General features: G+C 58.3%; 12 protein-coding genes across 12 annotated transcripts; 9 read left to right on the top strand and 3 right to left on the bottom strand.

Annotated features, from left to right (window-relative positions):
* Positions 1–53: 53 nt before the first annotated feature.
* KL911_000382 (uncharacterized protein) lies at positions 54–1559 on the top strand (the record flags this gene model as incomplete). The annotated part of the gene is made up of 1 exon (XM_043199042.1): positions 54–1559. The coding sequence occupies one exon, from the start codon at positions 54–56 to the stop codon at positions 1557–1559; it is 1506 nt and encodes a 501-aa protein (XP_043057075.1).
* A 293-nt stretch (positions 1560–1852) lies between these two features.
* On the top strand, positions 1853–2419 carry KL911_000383 (uncharacterized protein; the record flags this gene model as incomplete). Its single annotated transcript, XM_043199053.1, has 1 exon — positions 1853–2419. One exon carries the CDS (start codon positions 1853–1855, stop codon positions 2417–2419), a length of 567 nt encoding a protein of 188 aa, XP_043057076.1.
* Positions 2420–2502: 83 nt separating this feature from the next.
* KL911_000384 (uncharacterized protein) lies at positions 2503–2919 on the top strand (the record flags this gene model as incomplete). The annotated part of the gene is made up of 1 exon (XM_043199064.1): positions 2503–2919. One exon carries the CDS (start codon positions 2503–2505, stop codon positions 2917–2919), a length of 417 nt encoding a protein of 138 aa, XP_043057077.1.
* A 36-nt stretch (positions 2920–2955) lies between these two features.
* KL911_000385 (uncharacterized protein) lies at positions 2956–3501 on the bottom strand (the record flags this gene model as incomplete). Its single annotated transcript, XM_043199075.1, has 1 exon — positions 2956–3501. The coding sequence occupies one exon, from the start codon at positions 3499–3501 to the stop codon at positions 2956–2958; it is 546 nt and encodes a 181-aa protein (XP_043057078.1).
* A 263-nt stretch (positions 3502–3764) lies between these two features.
* On the top strand, positions 3765–4516 carry KL911_000386 (uncharacterized protein; the record flags this gene model as incomplete). Its single annotated transcript, XM_043199086.1, has 2 exons — positions 3765–3767; positions 3848–4516. 2 exons carry the CDS (start codon positions 3765–3767, stop codon positions 4514–4516), a joined length of 672 nt encoding a protein of 223 aa, XP_043057079.1.
* Positions 4517–4616: 100 nt separating this feature from the next.
* Positions 4617–5524, top strand: KL911_000387 (uncharacterized protein; the record flags this gene model as incomplete). Its single annotated transcript, XM_043199097.1, has 2 exons — positions 4617–5213; positions 5279–5524. 2 exons carry the CDS (start codon positions 4617–4619, stop codon positions 5522–5524), a joined length of 843 nt encoding a protein of 280 aa, XP_043057080.1.
* A 165-nt stretch (positions 5525–5689) lies between these two features.
* On the top strand, positions 5690–7122 carry KL911_000388 (uncharacterized protein; the record flags this gene model as incomplete). Its single annotated transcript, XM_043199108.1, has 2 exons — positions 5690–6517; positions 6652–7122. 2 exons carry the CDS (start codon positions 5690–5692, stop codon positions 7120–7122), a joined length of 1299 nt encoding a protein of 432 aa, XP_043057081.1.
* A 73-nt stretch (positions 7123–7195) lies between these two features.
* Positions 7196–8254, bottom strand: KL911_000389 (uncharacterized protein; the record flags this gene model as incomplete). The annotated part of the gene is made up of 1 exon (XM_043199119.1): positions 7196–8254. One exon carries the CDS (start codon positions 8252–8254, stop codon positions 7196–7198), a length of 1059 nt encoding a protein of 352 aa, XP_043057082.1.
* A 927-nt stretch (positions 8255–9181) lies between these two features.
* Positions 9182–10150, top strand: KL911_000390 (uncharacterized protein; the record flags this gene model as incomplete). Its single annotated transcript, XM_043199131.1, has 1 exon — positions 9182–10150. One exon carries the CDS (start codon positions 9182–9184, stop codon positions 10148–10150), a length of 969 nt encoding a protein of 322 aa, XP_043057083.1.
* A 43-nt stretch (positions 10151–10193) lies between these two features.
* KL911_000391 (uncharacterized protein) lies at positions 10194–11792 on the bottom strand (the record flags this gene model as incomplete). The annotated part of the gene is made up of 1 exon (XM_043199142.1): positions 10194–11792. One exon carries the CDS (start codon positions 11790–11792, stop codon positions 10194–10196), a length of 1599 nt encoding a protein of 532 aa, XP_043057084.1.
* A 75-nt stretch (positions 11793–11867) lies between these two features.
* On the top strand, positions 11868–13409 carry KL911_000392 (uncharacterized protein; the record flags this gene model as incomplete). Its single annotated transcript, XM_043199153.1, has 1 exon — positions 11868–13409. The coding sequence occupies one exon, from the start codon at positions 11868–11870 to the stop codon at positions 13407–13409; it is 1542 nt and encodes a 513-aa protein (XP_043057085.1).
* A 49-nt stretch (positions 13410–13458) lies between these two features.
* KL911_000393 (uncharacterized protein) lies at positions 13459–14702 on the top strand (the record flags this gene model as incomplete). Its single annotated transcript, XM_043199164.1, has 2 exons — positions 13459–13980; positions 14085–14702. 2 exons carry the CDS (start codon positions 13459–13461, stop codon positions 14700–14702), a joined length of 1140 nt encoding a protein of 379 aa, XP_043057086.1.
* Positions 14703–14941: the final 239 nt, after the last annotated feature.

Below are 14941 nucleotides of genomic sequence, written 5' to 3' on the forward strand. Positions count from 1 at the left end.
GTTTAGATTTAGGAGCTAGTCTTTGTATCCTGGCTTTAATACTCGCAACCAACATGGCAGGACTAGATTACCTTCTCTTCGAGGAGGCCACCGGATACGCCATTTTCAAGGTGAAACTGCAACAGGACGAGATCGGCTCGCGGCTCAAGGAGGTCCAGGCCGCATGTAACGATTTGGCAGCATTTTCGAAGCTGGTGGAGCTGGTGTCGTTTGCGCCATTCCAGGGCGCTGCGCAAGCGCTGGAGAACGCCAACGAAATCAGCGAGGGCCTTGTGTCGGACTACCTGAAGTCTGTGCTCGAGCTGAACATCCCTAAGGGCTCGAAGAAGAACAAGGTCGCTCTTGGTATTTCCGACAAGGCGCTGGGTCCTTCCATCAAAGAGGTGTTTCCGTACATCGAGTGCTACTCCAACGAGGTTGTGCAGGACCTTTTGAGAGGAATCCGTGTTTTCGGAGCCAAGCTGCTCAAGGGACTGCAAGAAGGAGATCTGGAGAGAGCACAGCTTGGTCTGGGCCACGCTTATTCCAGAGCCAAGGTCAAGTTTTCTGTCCAGAAGAACGACAACCACATCATCCAGGCAATTGCTCTGCTCGACCAGCTGGACAAGGACATCAACACCTACTCGATGAGAGTCAAGGAGTGGTACGGCTGGCACTTCCCGGAGCTTGCCAAGATCTGCAACGACAACCAGCAATATGCGCAGCTCGTGCTGTACATCAAGGACAAAACCTCGCTGACAGAGGACAGTCTGCACGACCTGGCCGCCATTGTGAACGAGGACGCGGGTGTTGCGCAGCAGATCATCGACGCTGCGCGGATTTCGATGGGTCAGGACATTTCCGAGCAGGATATGGCCAACGTGCTCACTTTTGCAGAAAGGACGGTCTCCATATCCGAATACCGCAAGAATCTGTACAGATACTTGACCGATAAGATGCACACTGTTGCGCCAAACCTGTCCGAGCTGATTGGCGAGGTTGTTGGAGCCAGACTTATTTCGCACGCTGGTTCGCTTACCAACTTGTCCAAACAGGCTGCTTCCACGGTGCAAATTCTGGGAGCAGAGAAGGCGTTGTTCAGGGCGCTGAAGACCAAGGGAAACACGCCGAAGTACGGTCTGATCTACCATTCTTCGTTCATTGGCAAGGCGTCTGCCAAGAACAAGGGACGAATCTCCAGATACCTGGCCAACAAGTGCTCGATTGCCTCCCGAATAGATAACTACTCTGACGAGCCAAATAACGTTTTTGGCCAAATTCTGAAGAAGCAGGTTGAGCAGAGACTTGAGTTCTACGACACCGGAAAGTCGCCAATGAAGAACTCGGAGGCCATCCAGGAGGCTCTTGAGCTTTCGGGCAAGACCGGTGGTGCTGCCGATCTGATTGAGGAGCCAAAGAAGGAGAAGAAGGAAAAGAAGAAGGAGAAGAAGGAAAAGGAGGACAAGAAGGAAAAGAAGGACAAGAAGGACAAGAAGGAGAAGAAAGACAAGAAGAGACACGCTGAGGACGGCGACGAGGACGAGAAGAAGAAAAAGAAGAAGAAGAAGTCCAAAGACTGATTAGGTAGAGCAACGTAGATAAATTGAATTTTTGATCCGATTATGTCAGAAACGTGAAATGGCATCACAAGAGGGTTTAAAAATAAATACCGTTTTGTTCTTATCTATAACCACCTGAGTTTGGTGATTGGTTATTTTAGCAGTCTATTTGCCTACACGACCCGACGACAGTACTCTCCAAGTTGTTGATCCTGGTATTTGCTGAGTTTGCTGGTTCTTTGAATTCACTAAGTGACTCATTATTGCTGCTTTACCCGAGTTTCCATCCTGCCAGCTTTATCTTTTCCTAGATCATGTCATCTCCCACAATGTTTAAACAAAGCTACACCAGGGAAGCTTCCGGCTCCAGCTCCCACGAGAAACAGTCCCTGAGCTTCGGCCACAAGCAGTCGGTGGCTTCCCACTCTCCCCCTTCGCGCAGACGCAAGTCCTCCTTCACTACGTCATCCTCCCCGTACGCTCGCAGACGCTCATTCCTGTCTAAATCTATGCTTGACAACGACAACTTCCAGATATATGAGCTGTCCTCTTCGGCACCGTCGGCGTGCTTTGTGTCGGAAGAGAACGGCTCGCGGGCCAGAATCCCTTCCTTTTCAATCAACCTCACCCAGTCACAGGGTTTCATCTGGAACCAGGACTTGTTCGCGTCGTCGTACCAGCAAGTCCGAGCCGGGCTCAACCCGGACGAGTTCCAGGAGGGTTCCAAGAGCGTCGAGGTGGTAGACATCATTCTTGACGACGACACAGATACCGAGAACCTGGCTGGGTCGCAGAAAGAGCCGGGTCGCGAGAAGAAAGGCCACCAGGAGTCGCACGGGGCCGGCTGCGACGACGAGAGCATTTTTCCGGTTGACTACTAGAGTTCTTTGTTTTGCCGCATTCCATGACCTTACGATACTGTTGCTACGTATATACACCGCGCCGGGTGGGAGCTTGCTGTAGTATGCTTTCTGCTACAGCCGATCGACGCGTCGCTCTGCTTGCTAGTACTCTGAAAAAATTTCCATATCCAACATTTGGCCGTAGTCGAAAAACCCCAGGAATCCAATCTTCGACTGACATTGCCCCGCCCGTCGCCATGTTCAGACTCCTCGGCTCAGCATTCCCGCGCATACACACTCGTCTCGCGTCGACACTGGCCGTACCGGCTGCCAGACAGATCCCGGCTATGATCGCCCGTCCACAAAATATCTCGCTTACAGGCTTCAAATTTGTCAGTCCCATTGTTGCCGGTCTCACAGAATCCCGCGAGCTTGTGCTCTCCTCGGTGCTCCGCAAAAGAAGACTGAAAATGAAAAAACACAAGCTCAGAAAGAGAAGAAAGGCCCAAAGAGCTCTCAGAATTAAGACCGGTAAATAAATGTACATACTCTCAAACAGTCCCTACTATACAGCATCACAGCTCCGTGTCGACGCCCTCAGGATGGTCGTCGACCCAGTTCGAGACCCACTGTGCCAGTCTCGCCACATTCTCGTCCAGCGAGTCGACGTCCTCGCTGTGCAGTTCTATCACGATGCGCTCGTCGTAGTTGTCTCTGGCCTCTGTGAGAAGCACCTCCATGATTTCCACCTCAATGTTTTCGCGGATTTTGCCTTCCTTATACCCTCTCTTGGCCAATCTGTCGTACAACAGGGTATTGTTGCACCGCAGCACCACAACGAGGTCGATCCAGCGCTCTGGAAAAATCTCGCAACAGTGCCAATCAATCACCAGTCCGCCCTTGGTAGCCTCAGGCTCCAGCGAGTCCAGCAGCTTGTCCTCGTCAACAATAGCAGAGTCCCTCTCCTTGTCGTAGCCGTCGATGCACCCCTTGGTCTTTGCGTACTCGCTGACGTTAACATGTGTCAGGCCCTTTACCTGCTCACACAGCGCCTCCGCGTGTGACGTTTTGCCGCAGCCGGGTGTCCCTGTGATGATGATATTGGGCAGTTTTCGAGGCATGATTTGGCTGGATTTTTAATTTTTTTATTTCTGGGCCCAGATACCTCTCTGTTACCCGGTACAGTCAATTTTCAGCAAAAGCTCCAGTACCACAGCTAACCAGAAACAGTCTTCGGCGAGGATTTCTACACGCAGTACACACAAGATTGGCCTTGATTTTTGCATCGGACAGCTTGCAAATGTGTAAGTAGCCGGCGTACGGCGTTATTGCCGCCAAATACTAACAGCGCTAGCTGCTTGGGGAAACAATACCGGTACCGATCATGGTACGAATAATGCTGGGAACAACGATAAATTCCCGGTTCTCGGGGCACTTCCGACACAAACACAGAATAACCACCAGCAGCGACCTGAAGTGACGGACATTCAGCAGCAGATCAGCCAGACACAGGCGGTTTTGAACGCCATTGAACAGGCCAGCAGAAACAAGGCGTCGCTGCTGTCGGGGCTGGGCTCTTCGATCAACGGCTCGACGAAGAGCGAGCCGGAGATGGCCGACATCGATAAATACGGGCTGAAGGGCCTGTTGCCGGTCCTGAAAATGCAGAACAACGAGCTCAACACAGTAGCGACCGGGCTGGACCTCAACATGCTGGGGCTGGACCTGACCCCGAGAAACGACGATGTGCAGATATCCAAGACGTTTGCGTCTCCGTGGCTCGAGACAAGCCGGTCGGAGGTGGAGCCTGTTTTCTCTGTGCCGCAGTCGTTCCAGATAAATAGCGAGGAGCTCGTTTCTGTGGAGAGCAGAATCAGCTCGTTCAACGACGAGACGCTATTTTTCATCTTCTACTCCAAGCCCAGAGACGTGCTCCAGGAGCTGGTGGCCAGGGAGCTCAACAATAGAAACTGGAGATACCACAAGGACCTGCAGGTGTGGCTGACGAAGGACTCGAGCGTCGAGCCGACGGTCAACGGGCCAGGCTCCGAGAACGGCACCTACGTGTTTTTCGACCCGACCTCCTGGGAGTACGTCACCAAGGACTTTGTGCTGTACTACCAGTCCATCATATAGTGTATATTATTTATCTAACATGTGCACGACCTGCAGTGAAAAAGACGTTAATATTTAGCTTTATCTGGTGAGATAGCGTACGATTCTAAAATTTCGCCTCATGACAGAGTTTATAGAGCTTAGTCTCTCGCAGACGGAGCGCGGCTCTGTGGACAGAAAGGGCCATAGACGGTCGAAGAACGGGTGCATGACGTGCAAGATCCGCAAGAAACGGTGCGACGAACAAAGACCCAGCTGTGGGGCGTGCATCCGGCTCAAGAAGGAGTGCAAGTACGTGAGCGAGGAGATGACGAAGGAGGAGGTGCAGCGGCTGCGGCGGGAGTGCAAGATCTTGGAAGCCGAGCGCAAATGTCGCCGTCGCAAGCCGCAGCAGCCTAGACCCAAGACGGAGCCTGTGGGCGAGCCCCTGGGCGGGAACAAGGTCGTTTTCAACCCGCTGTCGGAGATGAGCACCGTTTCCGGCCCGCACGCGGCGGCAGTTTCTGTGTGGAACGCATTTGACGGCATGGAGCAGCTGGAGATAAAGCAAAGTGCCGAGCCGGGCCAGTTGGTGAGCATGCAGCTCAGTCCGTCCTCGTTTGCGGCGAATTTCTCACCGAATTTCGCCAAGTTCCTGAACGAGCTGCCCCTGGACGAGGGCCGACGGCCGTCTGCTTCCGGGGACATGACGCCGCTGCAGCTGGAGACCCCGCCCTCCGTGGCGAGCCCGCTCTACGCGAGCCCGTCGATCGTGACAAACTCGCCGCTCGCGTCGCTGTCCAGCGTGGGCAAGCAGCTGTACGAGTACTACCGCGACAACCTGTGTCACGTGGTGTCGGTGGTGCGCAAGAACGAGAACATGTACCTGCGCACGTTTCTGCCCATGGCACACATGGACAAGAGCGTGCTGTACGGGATTCTGGCCTGGAGCGCGTTCCATCTGGGCGGCAGCAGGATGGAGCAACAGGGCCAGTACTACATCAACCGGGCGATCGAGGTGATTGGAGAGCGGCCGCTGCTGCCGAATGAGTCGCGCGAAAATTACAGGGCTCTGACGGAGGAGCTGCAGGACGAGGAGCTGGTGACCAAGGAGACGGACGAGTTCGACGACTCTATGGCGATGTCGAAGCTGAAGTTCTCAGACATGATCGATCTGCGGCTGGCTGCGCTGATGATCCTGTGCGGAGTGGAAATATGCAAGGGCGACGTGAGCAAATGGGCCAAGTACCTGCACTACGGCGCGAGCCTGATCAAGAAAAAGGGCGGGATCCGGTCCTTCAACGGGTGCAAGGACGAGCATTTTCTGGTGACCAACTACGCGTACCACGACATGATGTCTGCGGCGATTGTCGAGGACCGCCAGCTGCACTTTGCGCTCGAGGAGTACGAGGACATGTGGCTGGCGTCGAACCGGATCCGGTTTCTGGACCCGCTGCACGGGCTGTCGTCGCCGGTGTTCAAGATACTGGCGGAGATCAACCAGCTGGCGGTGAAGACGCGGCAGACGCTGAAACAGCACCACGAGGTGCCGCTGAGCGAGGACTGCGGCGGGGAGCAAAAACGGCCGCAGCGCATGGCGGAGGTCTACGACAAGATCATGCAGGAGGGCTACGCCCTGGACTCCAAACTGAACGAGGCTTCGCCAAACTATATACTGATGAACGACATGGACCCGTCGGACTTCGAGCTGCAGCTGACCATGTTCGAGGCGTTCCAGCTGGCGGCCAAGATCCACCTGCGGCAGTCGGTGCTGCGCATGAACCCCGGGTCGATGGAGATCCAGTACCTGGTGGACCAGCTGACGGCGTCGCTGGACATCCTGGTGGGGACGCGGCTGGTGGCGTGCATCTGCTTCCCGGTGTTCATAGCCGGGATGAACTGTGTGTACGCGGACCGCGAGCAGATGGAGGCGCGCATCGACGACGTGGTGAAGCGGTACCGGTGGAAAAACATCGTGCGGTGCCGGCTGGTGATGAGAGAGGTGTGGAAGGTCAACTCGAACGGCGAGCGGTGGGTCGACTGGTACGAGATTGTGCGCCGGCTGGGCTGGGACTTGAGCTTCGCGTGAATAGAGTAAGTCACACTTTTTGCAGCAGATGGAGTCTGTCGCGGATGGAGTCCATCACGTAGCGCAGGCCCTGCCGAGACTTTTTCAGGTTCTCGTCGAACTTCGACTGCGACCACCGCTCGATGCGATTCTTGATGCCCAGGCCCTGGAACCCGGACGAAAACGTGACCGTGGTGTTGTTTGTTGTCTGGTTCAGCTCGCGGTCGAAGGTGTACTGGTTGTACTCCTGGATCTGGATGATTTTGGTGTGGTCGAGGTTGCGGGTGTACGTTTGCATGGTCTGGCTGCCCGGGTCGACGACGGTGCGCTCGATGATCCAGGACGTGGAGATCTTGCCCAGAAACGGCTTGACCCACTTGGGCAGCCGGCCGGTCTTCATGATGAGCTTGGTCTGGTGGAGACGGCCTTCGGCGTCGATGTGGCGGTCAATTGTGTCGATGGAGAGCACGTGCGACGAGTACGGGTTCGGGTACCGGTTGAAATACGCCAGCGTGGCGGTCTCGAAGGTGTGCGGGAACGTGTGGGAGTTGTGGAAATAGAGCACCATCCGGACGAATAAATAAAAATGAGTTAAATTTTCACACCTCAGGCCAATTACAGGGAGATAAAATATAATGTATTTATTACGGCTATTAGGCTTTCTTTAGCTTGTCCTTCTTTTTGTAGCTGTCGATGTAGAAGGCCGCAAACAGCATCGTCAGCGGGGTCAGGTAGAACACGTTGATGAAGAGCGCGAGCGCCTCCTCGCTCGTCGAGATGCAGCTGCGGTACGTGCCGCTCAGCACGTCCAGGTAGCGCACAAACAGGTGCACCACCGCGAGCGAGCCGCCAAAGACAAACTGGCAGATCTGCAGCGTCGTGAGCGTCTGCTTGAAGAAGCCGCCGAGACGCACCCCCACACACGCCAACGTGTAGTAAAAGTACATGATCGAGTGGATGAATGAGTTGAACACCACAAAGATCCAGATTGGCGGCGACGCAAACCGCGTGCCGGACCACATCGACAGGATGGCGCCCGAGTGGTGGTAGCTCTGCAGCAGCGACGCCGGCCTGCCTTTCAAAAGGATGATCACCGTGTCCAGGATCTCATAGTACTTGGACAGGTAGAACACGTACGAGTAGAAAGCCAGGCCCTTGATTGAGTCGCCCTGGTTATGCCAGATACCGTGGTCGACGTCGCAGATACTCTGCCAGAACAGGTCGACCGGAGAAAGCTCGCTGGAAAGCGAGTAGTAGCGGCCAATCAGGTCCGGGATCAGCTCGTGCGAGTAATAGTAGATTGTGGTGGTCATGCCGAGGAAAGTCCACACAGAGTAGACGCAGAGCGCCACATTGTGGAGCAGCACAAACAGCTTGAAGTAGCGGTTCTTGGCAACGGCATACGGAGCCGACGGAAGACGTTTCGGAACCGCCTGTCCCGGGTTCTTGCTCTGGAACAGCCGTAGCTGTCTGCGAACAACAATCTTGTTCACCAAATGGACAGAAATAAAGTACACAAACGCCACCGTGACGGGCGTAAGATAGTGCAAGGATGCCGGGTAGAACTTTTCCCTCAGAAAGGTGTTGGATGTGTCCAGAGGGAACTCCTTGAACGGGGAGCTCGCGATGCTCGGGAGATGGAACACCTCGGAATTGGGCAGCCAATTCCACGATATCAGCTTGTACGGCAGAGTCTGCTCGATAACGTCCATGGGAGAAAGTGTGCTGGGGCCGACAGGAGGGCAAACTAAAACACGGGATCCAGGAAAAGTTTTCTGTCCGAAATTACCCAGAGCAGGCTTTTATTTTGTTGAACATTGGCCTGGGTTGTGATTACGTAAGCGCCGAAAAAGGGTTGTGTTGGGTGTTCTGTTGCCTGGAGGGGCGTTTCGGTTGAAGGCAAGCGGGGCGTCCGCTGGAGCGGTGCGCCTTGGAGCGCCAAGGCGGCGAAAAAAAGGCGAGTGCAAAAGAGAGGCAAAAGAAAGTGAGGGAGGGAGAGCGCCTCCAAATATTTCTCTTTTGGGCTGCACGGTGCTGTCTACGGCCGGGACGAGGTGTACTGCAGAAAGCCGGGGTATGGGGTAACAAGAGGAACAGTGGGTTGTCTGCGGCGTGGGTGTGTCTGCACGTCGTGTTAAGTTATTTACGAGACGCAGCCCAATCGGAGCAGGAGGACGCGCAAAAGAAACGTGGAAACGCCAGCACACGGAAAATTTTCCTATTGTTGCCACCGGAAAAACTTTTTTTCGTGCTGGTGGGACCAGTTTCGGCGCCCGCCTCTCCCCCACGAAATCCGCGCGGTGGGAAATGTGGGTTCACTCTGGGCCTACATTTCCCAAAATTCCGGGATAAGAGTTAAATAAGATGCGTCTTGCCCTCCGCTGTAATTTTTATTTCTTTTCGCTATGGAAGAACACAAGAAAGAGAACGACCGGCCTTACAAGTGTCCGATCTGCGACAAGGCGTTCCACCGGCTAGAGCACCAAACCCGCCACATCAGAACACACACCGGCGAAAGACCCCACCATTGCACCTTCCCAGGCTGCACCAAAAAATTTTCTAGGTCGGATGAGCTGACCCGCCATCTGCGTATACACACCAACCCGACGGTGCGCAAGAGACGCTCGCAAAACAAAAACATGAAAAACGGCGTCCAGATGCCCCAGCAGCAGCAGCAGCCCCAAATCCTCATGCCGATGGGCTACGATATGATGGGGCAGCCAATTTACCCGCAGCCGGTTCCCATCTATATCATTCCGCAGGGCACGGCGATCCCGCTGTCCGCGTACCAGAACAACGGCGGGTCGCCGCAGATCGTGGTCAGCGGGACGTCGCCAGGCCAGTTCCAGAGCGCACAGAGCACCCCGACCAGTCCTGGCCAGCACCCTGGCGAGGCGCGGCCGCTGACGGGGGTCAAGTCGACGCCGTCGCTGCAGTCGTATTTCGGCAGCCACGCAACAGACTTCACGCCGCCGCAGTCGTCGCTGTCGTCGCGCACCAGCTCGTCGAACTCGCTCCGCTCGCTGGACTCGTCCTCCTCCACGCTCGCCTCCGGCACCCCTGCCGCCAAGGGCGCTGTGCCGCCGCTGTCGTCGCTGTCGTCGCTGCAGCGCATGACGCCGATCCGCATGTCGTCCTCGGGCTCTGTGCCGCGCGTGTCGTCGATGCTGTCGCGCTCTGTCTCGTCTGCGTCGCTAGCGACGCTCGTCCACGACGACACCCCAGCCAAGAAAAAATCGCGCCCTAGTTCCCCCACCCTACTCGGCAACGCCAGCAGCTTCAATTCGGCAGAGTCCATCGACCGCTCCATGGCCATCTTCAACATCACCTCGCCCTCGGAAACGCCGCTCACCACCCCGATGCACTCGCCCACCCTCAAGCCCGCCACCAGCTCCCAGAACATCCACCTCCCGCCCATCAGCTCCATGGTGCGTGGCATCGCCGAGCTCGACGAGGAGCTCTTCCACAGAAAGCTCCCCCACAGCCCGGAAGAGCGCGCCAAAGACGTCCTCAGCAGAGTCCCTGCTCCGCCGCGGCCCGTGCTCTCCAAAGACAACTCCAGCAGTTCGGGCATCCTCACCATCGAGAACCTCGTCAACAAACAGTGATACTCCCTTAATTCTCTATAGATACCGAAATACACCTTACTTGCTACTTCTGCGTGCTCGCGCTGCCGATGCCCTGTTTCGTCAGCTTCACCGTCGCCTGGATCGGCTCGGTGATGCCGCTGTTGGTCCTGCCCAGCGCGCTGCCCTTCTGCCACCCCATCTTCTCGAGCAGCTGCCGCCCCACGTTGTCCGCGCTGATCTCCGGCGCCGCCGCCGCCACCACGTCGCCCTCGCGCGGCGCCCACTTGCGGCCCTGGCCGTGCTCCTTGCTGCTCTTCTTGCGCTTGTTCTTCAGCTCCATGATCTCGTCTTTCGACAGGTGCACGTCTGTGCGCCGGAAAATCGGCCGCTGCTTCATGATCCGCGCAACCTGCGAGTAGTCCGGTACCCGCTTGTACGTGTGCTTCGTCTTGATCGCCACCAGGTGCGTCTTCGGCCCGTTGCCCAGGCTGCGCGGCTTGAGGTGGTAGCACTCGGCCAGTTTGCGCAGCGTGCGCAGCCCGTGCGGGTCCAGCGGCGGCCACTGCAGCGTCTCGCGGCTCGCGTCGTGGTAGAAAAGGTCGTACTCGTGCTTCATGTCGCGCACGTGCAGCTCAAACGGGTACTTGGCCAGCAGCTCGCCGGTGCCGTTCGCGACGCTGCGCGGCTTCTCCTTTGACCGGTGCCGCCTGGAAAAACTCTCCAGAAGCGTCTGCCGCAGGTCCTCGTCCATGTCTTCCTCCAGCACCAGCCGTTTCTTGCGGCCCTTGCCGGTCGTCTGCAGCGACGCCGTCGGCTCCGCGAGCTCGATCGGGTCGTTGATCACGCGCGACGAGTAGAACGCCACCATGTCGTCGACGCCAGACCCGTCAGAGTCGTCGTCGCTCGAGGCCGGCTCCGGCAGCGGCTCCGGCTCGCGAAGATGCTCGGTCGCGTACTCGAAAAACGCGGCCACACGGTGTTCCGGCAGCCCGTGGTCCACGAGCAGCTCCGCGAGGTCGTCTCTGTCGAACCACTGCGTCTCGTCTTCCAGAAACGCGCAGCGTGCGAAGTACTGCGTGGTGGCCGCGCCGTAGCGCACGTTGTCGATGCGCACGAGATCCACGTTGAACGCGTAGTCGTCGGCGTCGTAGCCGAACGGCACCGGGCCTTCAGCGGAGGAGGCGTCCGACTCCCTGAACGAGCCCGCGTCGTTGTCTATGTCGTATATCGCCTCGCCCGCGTCGTCGGACTCGGGCAGCTCTCCGTGGGTTTCGCGGGGGGAGTCAGCTTCCTGCGCACTTTCGCTCTCGTCGGGCTCTCCCGGCCCTCCCTCCTCCTCCTCCTCCTCCTCCTCCTCTATTAGCGTCTGTCCCTCCTCTTCTGTCTGCTCGTCCCCCTCCAGGTGCATTCCTCGCACCCCCTTCAGCAGCTGGCGCGGGTCGTACACCTCGCGCGCCTTGACGAACTCCATCGGCAGCTTGCGCAGCGGCCGTTTCAGCGTCTCCTCGCGGTGACGGCCCGTGAACTCGACCTCCCGGGCCATGTGGCCGGCCTGCAGGTCCATCAGCTCGCTGAACTCGCCGTGCGGACGGGCACTGCGCGCCGCAGGCGGCTGCTGGCGGCTACCGCGGCCACTGCCTCTCCTCGCGCCGCGTTGCGCCCGGCGTCCTTTCTTTGCCATACTGTCAAGTATTTTTCGTGACAAAAAGCAAGGGCAAAGAAGGAAATATTTTCTTGTCTATGCTTTTCCTTTTCTATGGCATCCCATAGCTTCAACACCCTTCACACCGTGTTTGAGTACATCTGGGATCGCGAGCTGCCCAATGACGACTTCACAAACACGCTCACCGTGCTGGGCAGGACATACGCGCCCTGCCGGCCCCCACATCAGGAGAGGACCCCAGACCTCAAGACGCTGTTCCATCGGCTCAAGCAGGACCAGGCCGCCGAGACAGAGGCCAGTTGGCCGCGCGAGTTCCTCGGCGACGTGCACTCGAGAATATGGCTCACGTACCGGTCTGGTTTCCCGCTCATCAGGCGCGCAGAGGACGGCCCGAGCCCCCTCAGCTTTGGCTCGCTCCTCAGGGGCACCGTTGATCTCGCCACGGTGACCAAGGGGTTCACGACAGACGCAGGGTGGGGGTGCATGATCCGCACGTCGCAGTCGCTGCTGGCCAACAGCCTGCTCCAGCTGCGGCTCGGCCGAGACTGGAGATACGACCGGACGCGCGAGTGCCCCAAACACGCCGAGATCGTGTCGTGGTTCGTCGACATCCCCACCGCGCCGTTCTCGATCCACAACTTTGTCGAGCAGGGTGCCAATTGCGCAGGAAAAAAGCCCGGCGAGTGGTTTGGCCCGTCTGCTGCCGCGCGCAGCATCCAGGTGCTGTGCGAGGCAAACTATGATAAAATAGGGCTCAAGGTGTACTTCACCGCGAGCGGAGACATCTACGAGGACGAGCTCTTCGAGCTGGCGCAGTACGGCGCCGAGCTGCGGCCCGTGCTGATCCTTGCCGGGATAAGGCTCGGGGTCAAAAACGTCAACCCGCTGTACTGGGACTTCCTGAAGAAAACGCTGAGCTGGCCGCAGTCGGTGGGCATCGCAGGCGGTAGGCCGTCTTCGTCGCACTATTTCTTTGGGTTCCAGGGCGACTACCTGTTCTACCTGGACCCGCACGTTCCGCAAAAAGCACTGTTAATAGCATCCGAGGCCCCCCACGAGAGCCCCGACCCGAACCACTACGTGGAGGTCGAGTCCGGGCTGGACCTGGACTCGGTCCACACAAACAAGATCCGCAAGCTGCATTTGGACCAGATGGACCCGTCGATGCTGGTGGGGCTGCTGGTCGAGAACCGCGCCGGCTACGACGCGCTCAAACGCTGCATCAACACGCACGACCAGAAGTCGCGGTTCCTCAGCGTCTACGACTCGCGGCCCGTGCTTGCGGCCAAGAGCTCCGGCGCGCTCGACGAGAGCGAGTTCGTGGACCTTGGCGTTCTGTCGATGAACGAGTACGACGCGATCGACGACTGCGACGAGCACAGCGACGCCGGCGCGTGCCATGCGCTGCTGCGCAAGGAGCGTGCGTTCTCGCACCCCGTGCTGGTGGCCATGGACCCCGAGGAGCCGGAGGAGATCGACGCGTCGATCCATTTCGACAAGGACGCCTCGATTCTCGAAAAGGACCCGGACCGCGCCAACGAGACGTTTGAGGAGATCCACGTTTCCGAGACCGAGAGCCGCTTCGAGCCGGACGAGCCCGTCGTTGTCAGCCACGACTCTGCCGCAGTAATGTAAAGTAGATAATTATTTTTCACCCCGGGCTGTGCTGCAAAAAATACGCGTAATGGATTCATCTTCAGACCGTGGCCTGGAGGACGATTTGGAGCTTGACAACGACATCCAGCACACGCCCCTATCGGACTACGAGGCCGGCGAGGCCACAAAGCAGTCGGCCGTGGCGGACGCGGCGAAATTCGAGCTCGAGGCCCAGCAGGCACTCAAGTCCCAGATTCTCATCCTGTGTTCTGCGCTCGGCGGGGCCGACGACAGCGGCAAGTACGTGCTGGGCGTCGACGCGCTGGCGTGTCTCAAGGACATCAAGCGCTGGATCAAGGTTGTGGACGACGCGTCGGACAGCTGGAACGTGGCCTCGGCGTGCGACGACAACGGCCTCGTGGTCAACGATCTGATCCCGATACTGGTGCAGCTGCCGGCCCGCGCCGCTGAGTCGAACCGGGCATTTTACCACAGCATTCTGCTCGCCGCCCTGGAGCTTTTGGTGGCGCTGACGCGCCCGCTGGTCCTCGACACGGAGCGCGCCTCGGCGGCGAAGATTGACCTGTACATCAAGCTGAAAAAATCGCACGTCCGGTACAAAGACCGCATTCTCAACTACGAGGGCGGACGGTGTCTGAAAAGCGTTGTCGGGCTGACAATCCCGATCCTGAGCACGCCGCGAGACCAGCGGAGCCCCAAGGACACCGTGATCCTCAACTTGTGTCTGCACCTGTTCCGCAACGTGCTGCGCATCGAGCCGGCAGACACAACGGTGGGGCCGCGGCGCAGCGCGTCCAAGACGCAGCAGGTCAACGACAACATGCCGCGCGGCGTGAGCGCGGAGGACATCAGCTTCTCGCACACGGTGTGCGTTTTCCGCGACAACAAGGTGCTGCGGTTTGTGCAGACGATCACGGCGGGGCTGGGGCGCGAGTTCGACGAGCGCGTGCTCGGCACCGTGTGTCTCGACACCTACTTCTACCTGCTCTACGGGCTCGACCCAGCCACGGTGGCGGTGCAGGTAGACGACGGCGCGCGCGGCGGTGCAGCCGGCGCGCTGTCGCTTGGCTCCGCGCTGGAGCACGAGAAACTGCTCAAGAAAAAGCTGCTGAGCAACAACGTGACGCGCCACGCCAACTTCGGCACGCTGCTGAGCATTCGGCAGGGCGACGAGCCGGTGCTGACGGTGTCGGGCCAGAAACGGCTGATCCGCGCGGACCTGCTCGAGCAGCTCGACGCCGGCGTGTCGAAGAAGGCGGTGGCGGCGCGGCAGACGGCCAACAGGAACGAGAGCACGCGCTCGGACTTTGACCGGCGTTTGGGCGCCGAGCGCGCCAAACAGCTCTCGCGCGACGCACACAGCGTGGTCCGCGAGTTCTGCTCCGACTTCGTCGAGGCCGGCTTCGGCCCGCTGTTGCGCGCGGTGCGCCGCGCCGTGCTCGGCGAGCGCGCGTCGTCTGCTGCGTTCCTGGAGTTCCACTTCTTCTTCGTCGTCGCGTGGCTCCTCAAGTACGAGCGGCTGCTACGTGCGAGCTGCGCAGATCACGTGT

This window comes from Ogataea haglerorum, assembly GCF_019207285.1.
Source record: "Ogataea haglerorum isolate 81-453-3 chromosome Unknown 81-453-3_NODE_1_length_915391_cov_96.871712, whole genome shotgun sequence".
Classification (NCBI taxonomy): Eukaryota; Fungi; Ascomycota; class Pichiomycetes; order Pichiales; family Pichiaceae; genus Ogataea; species Ogataea haglerorum.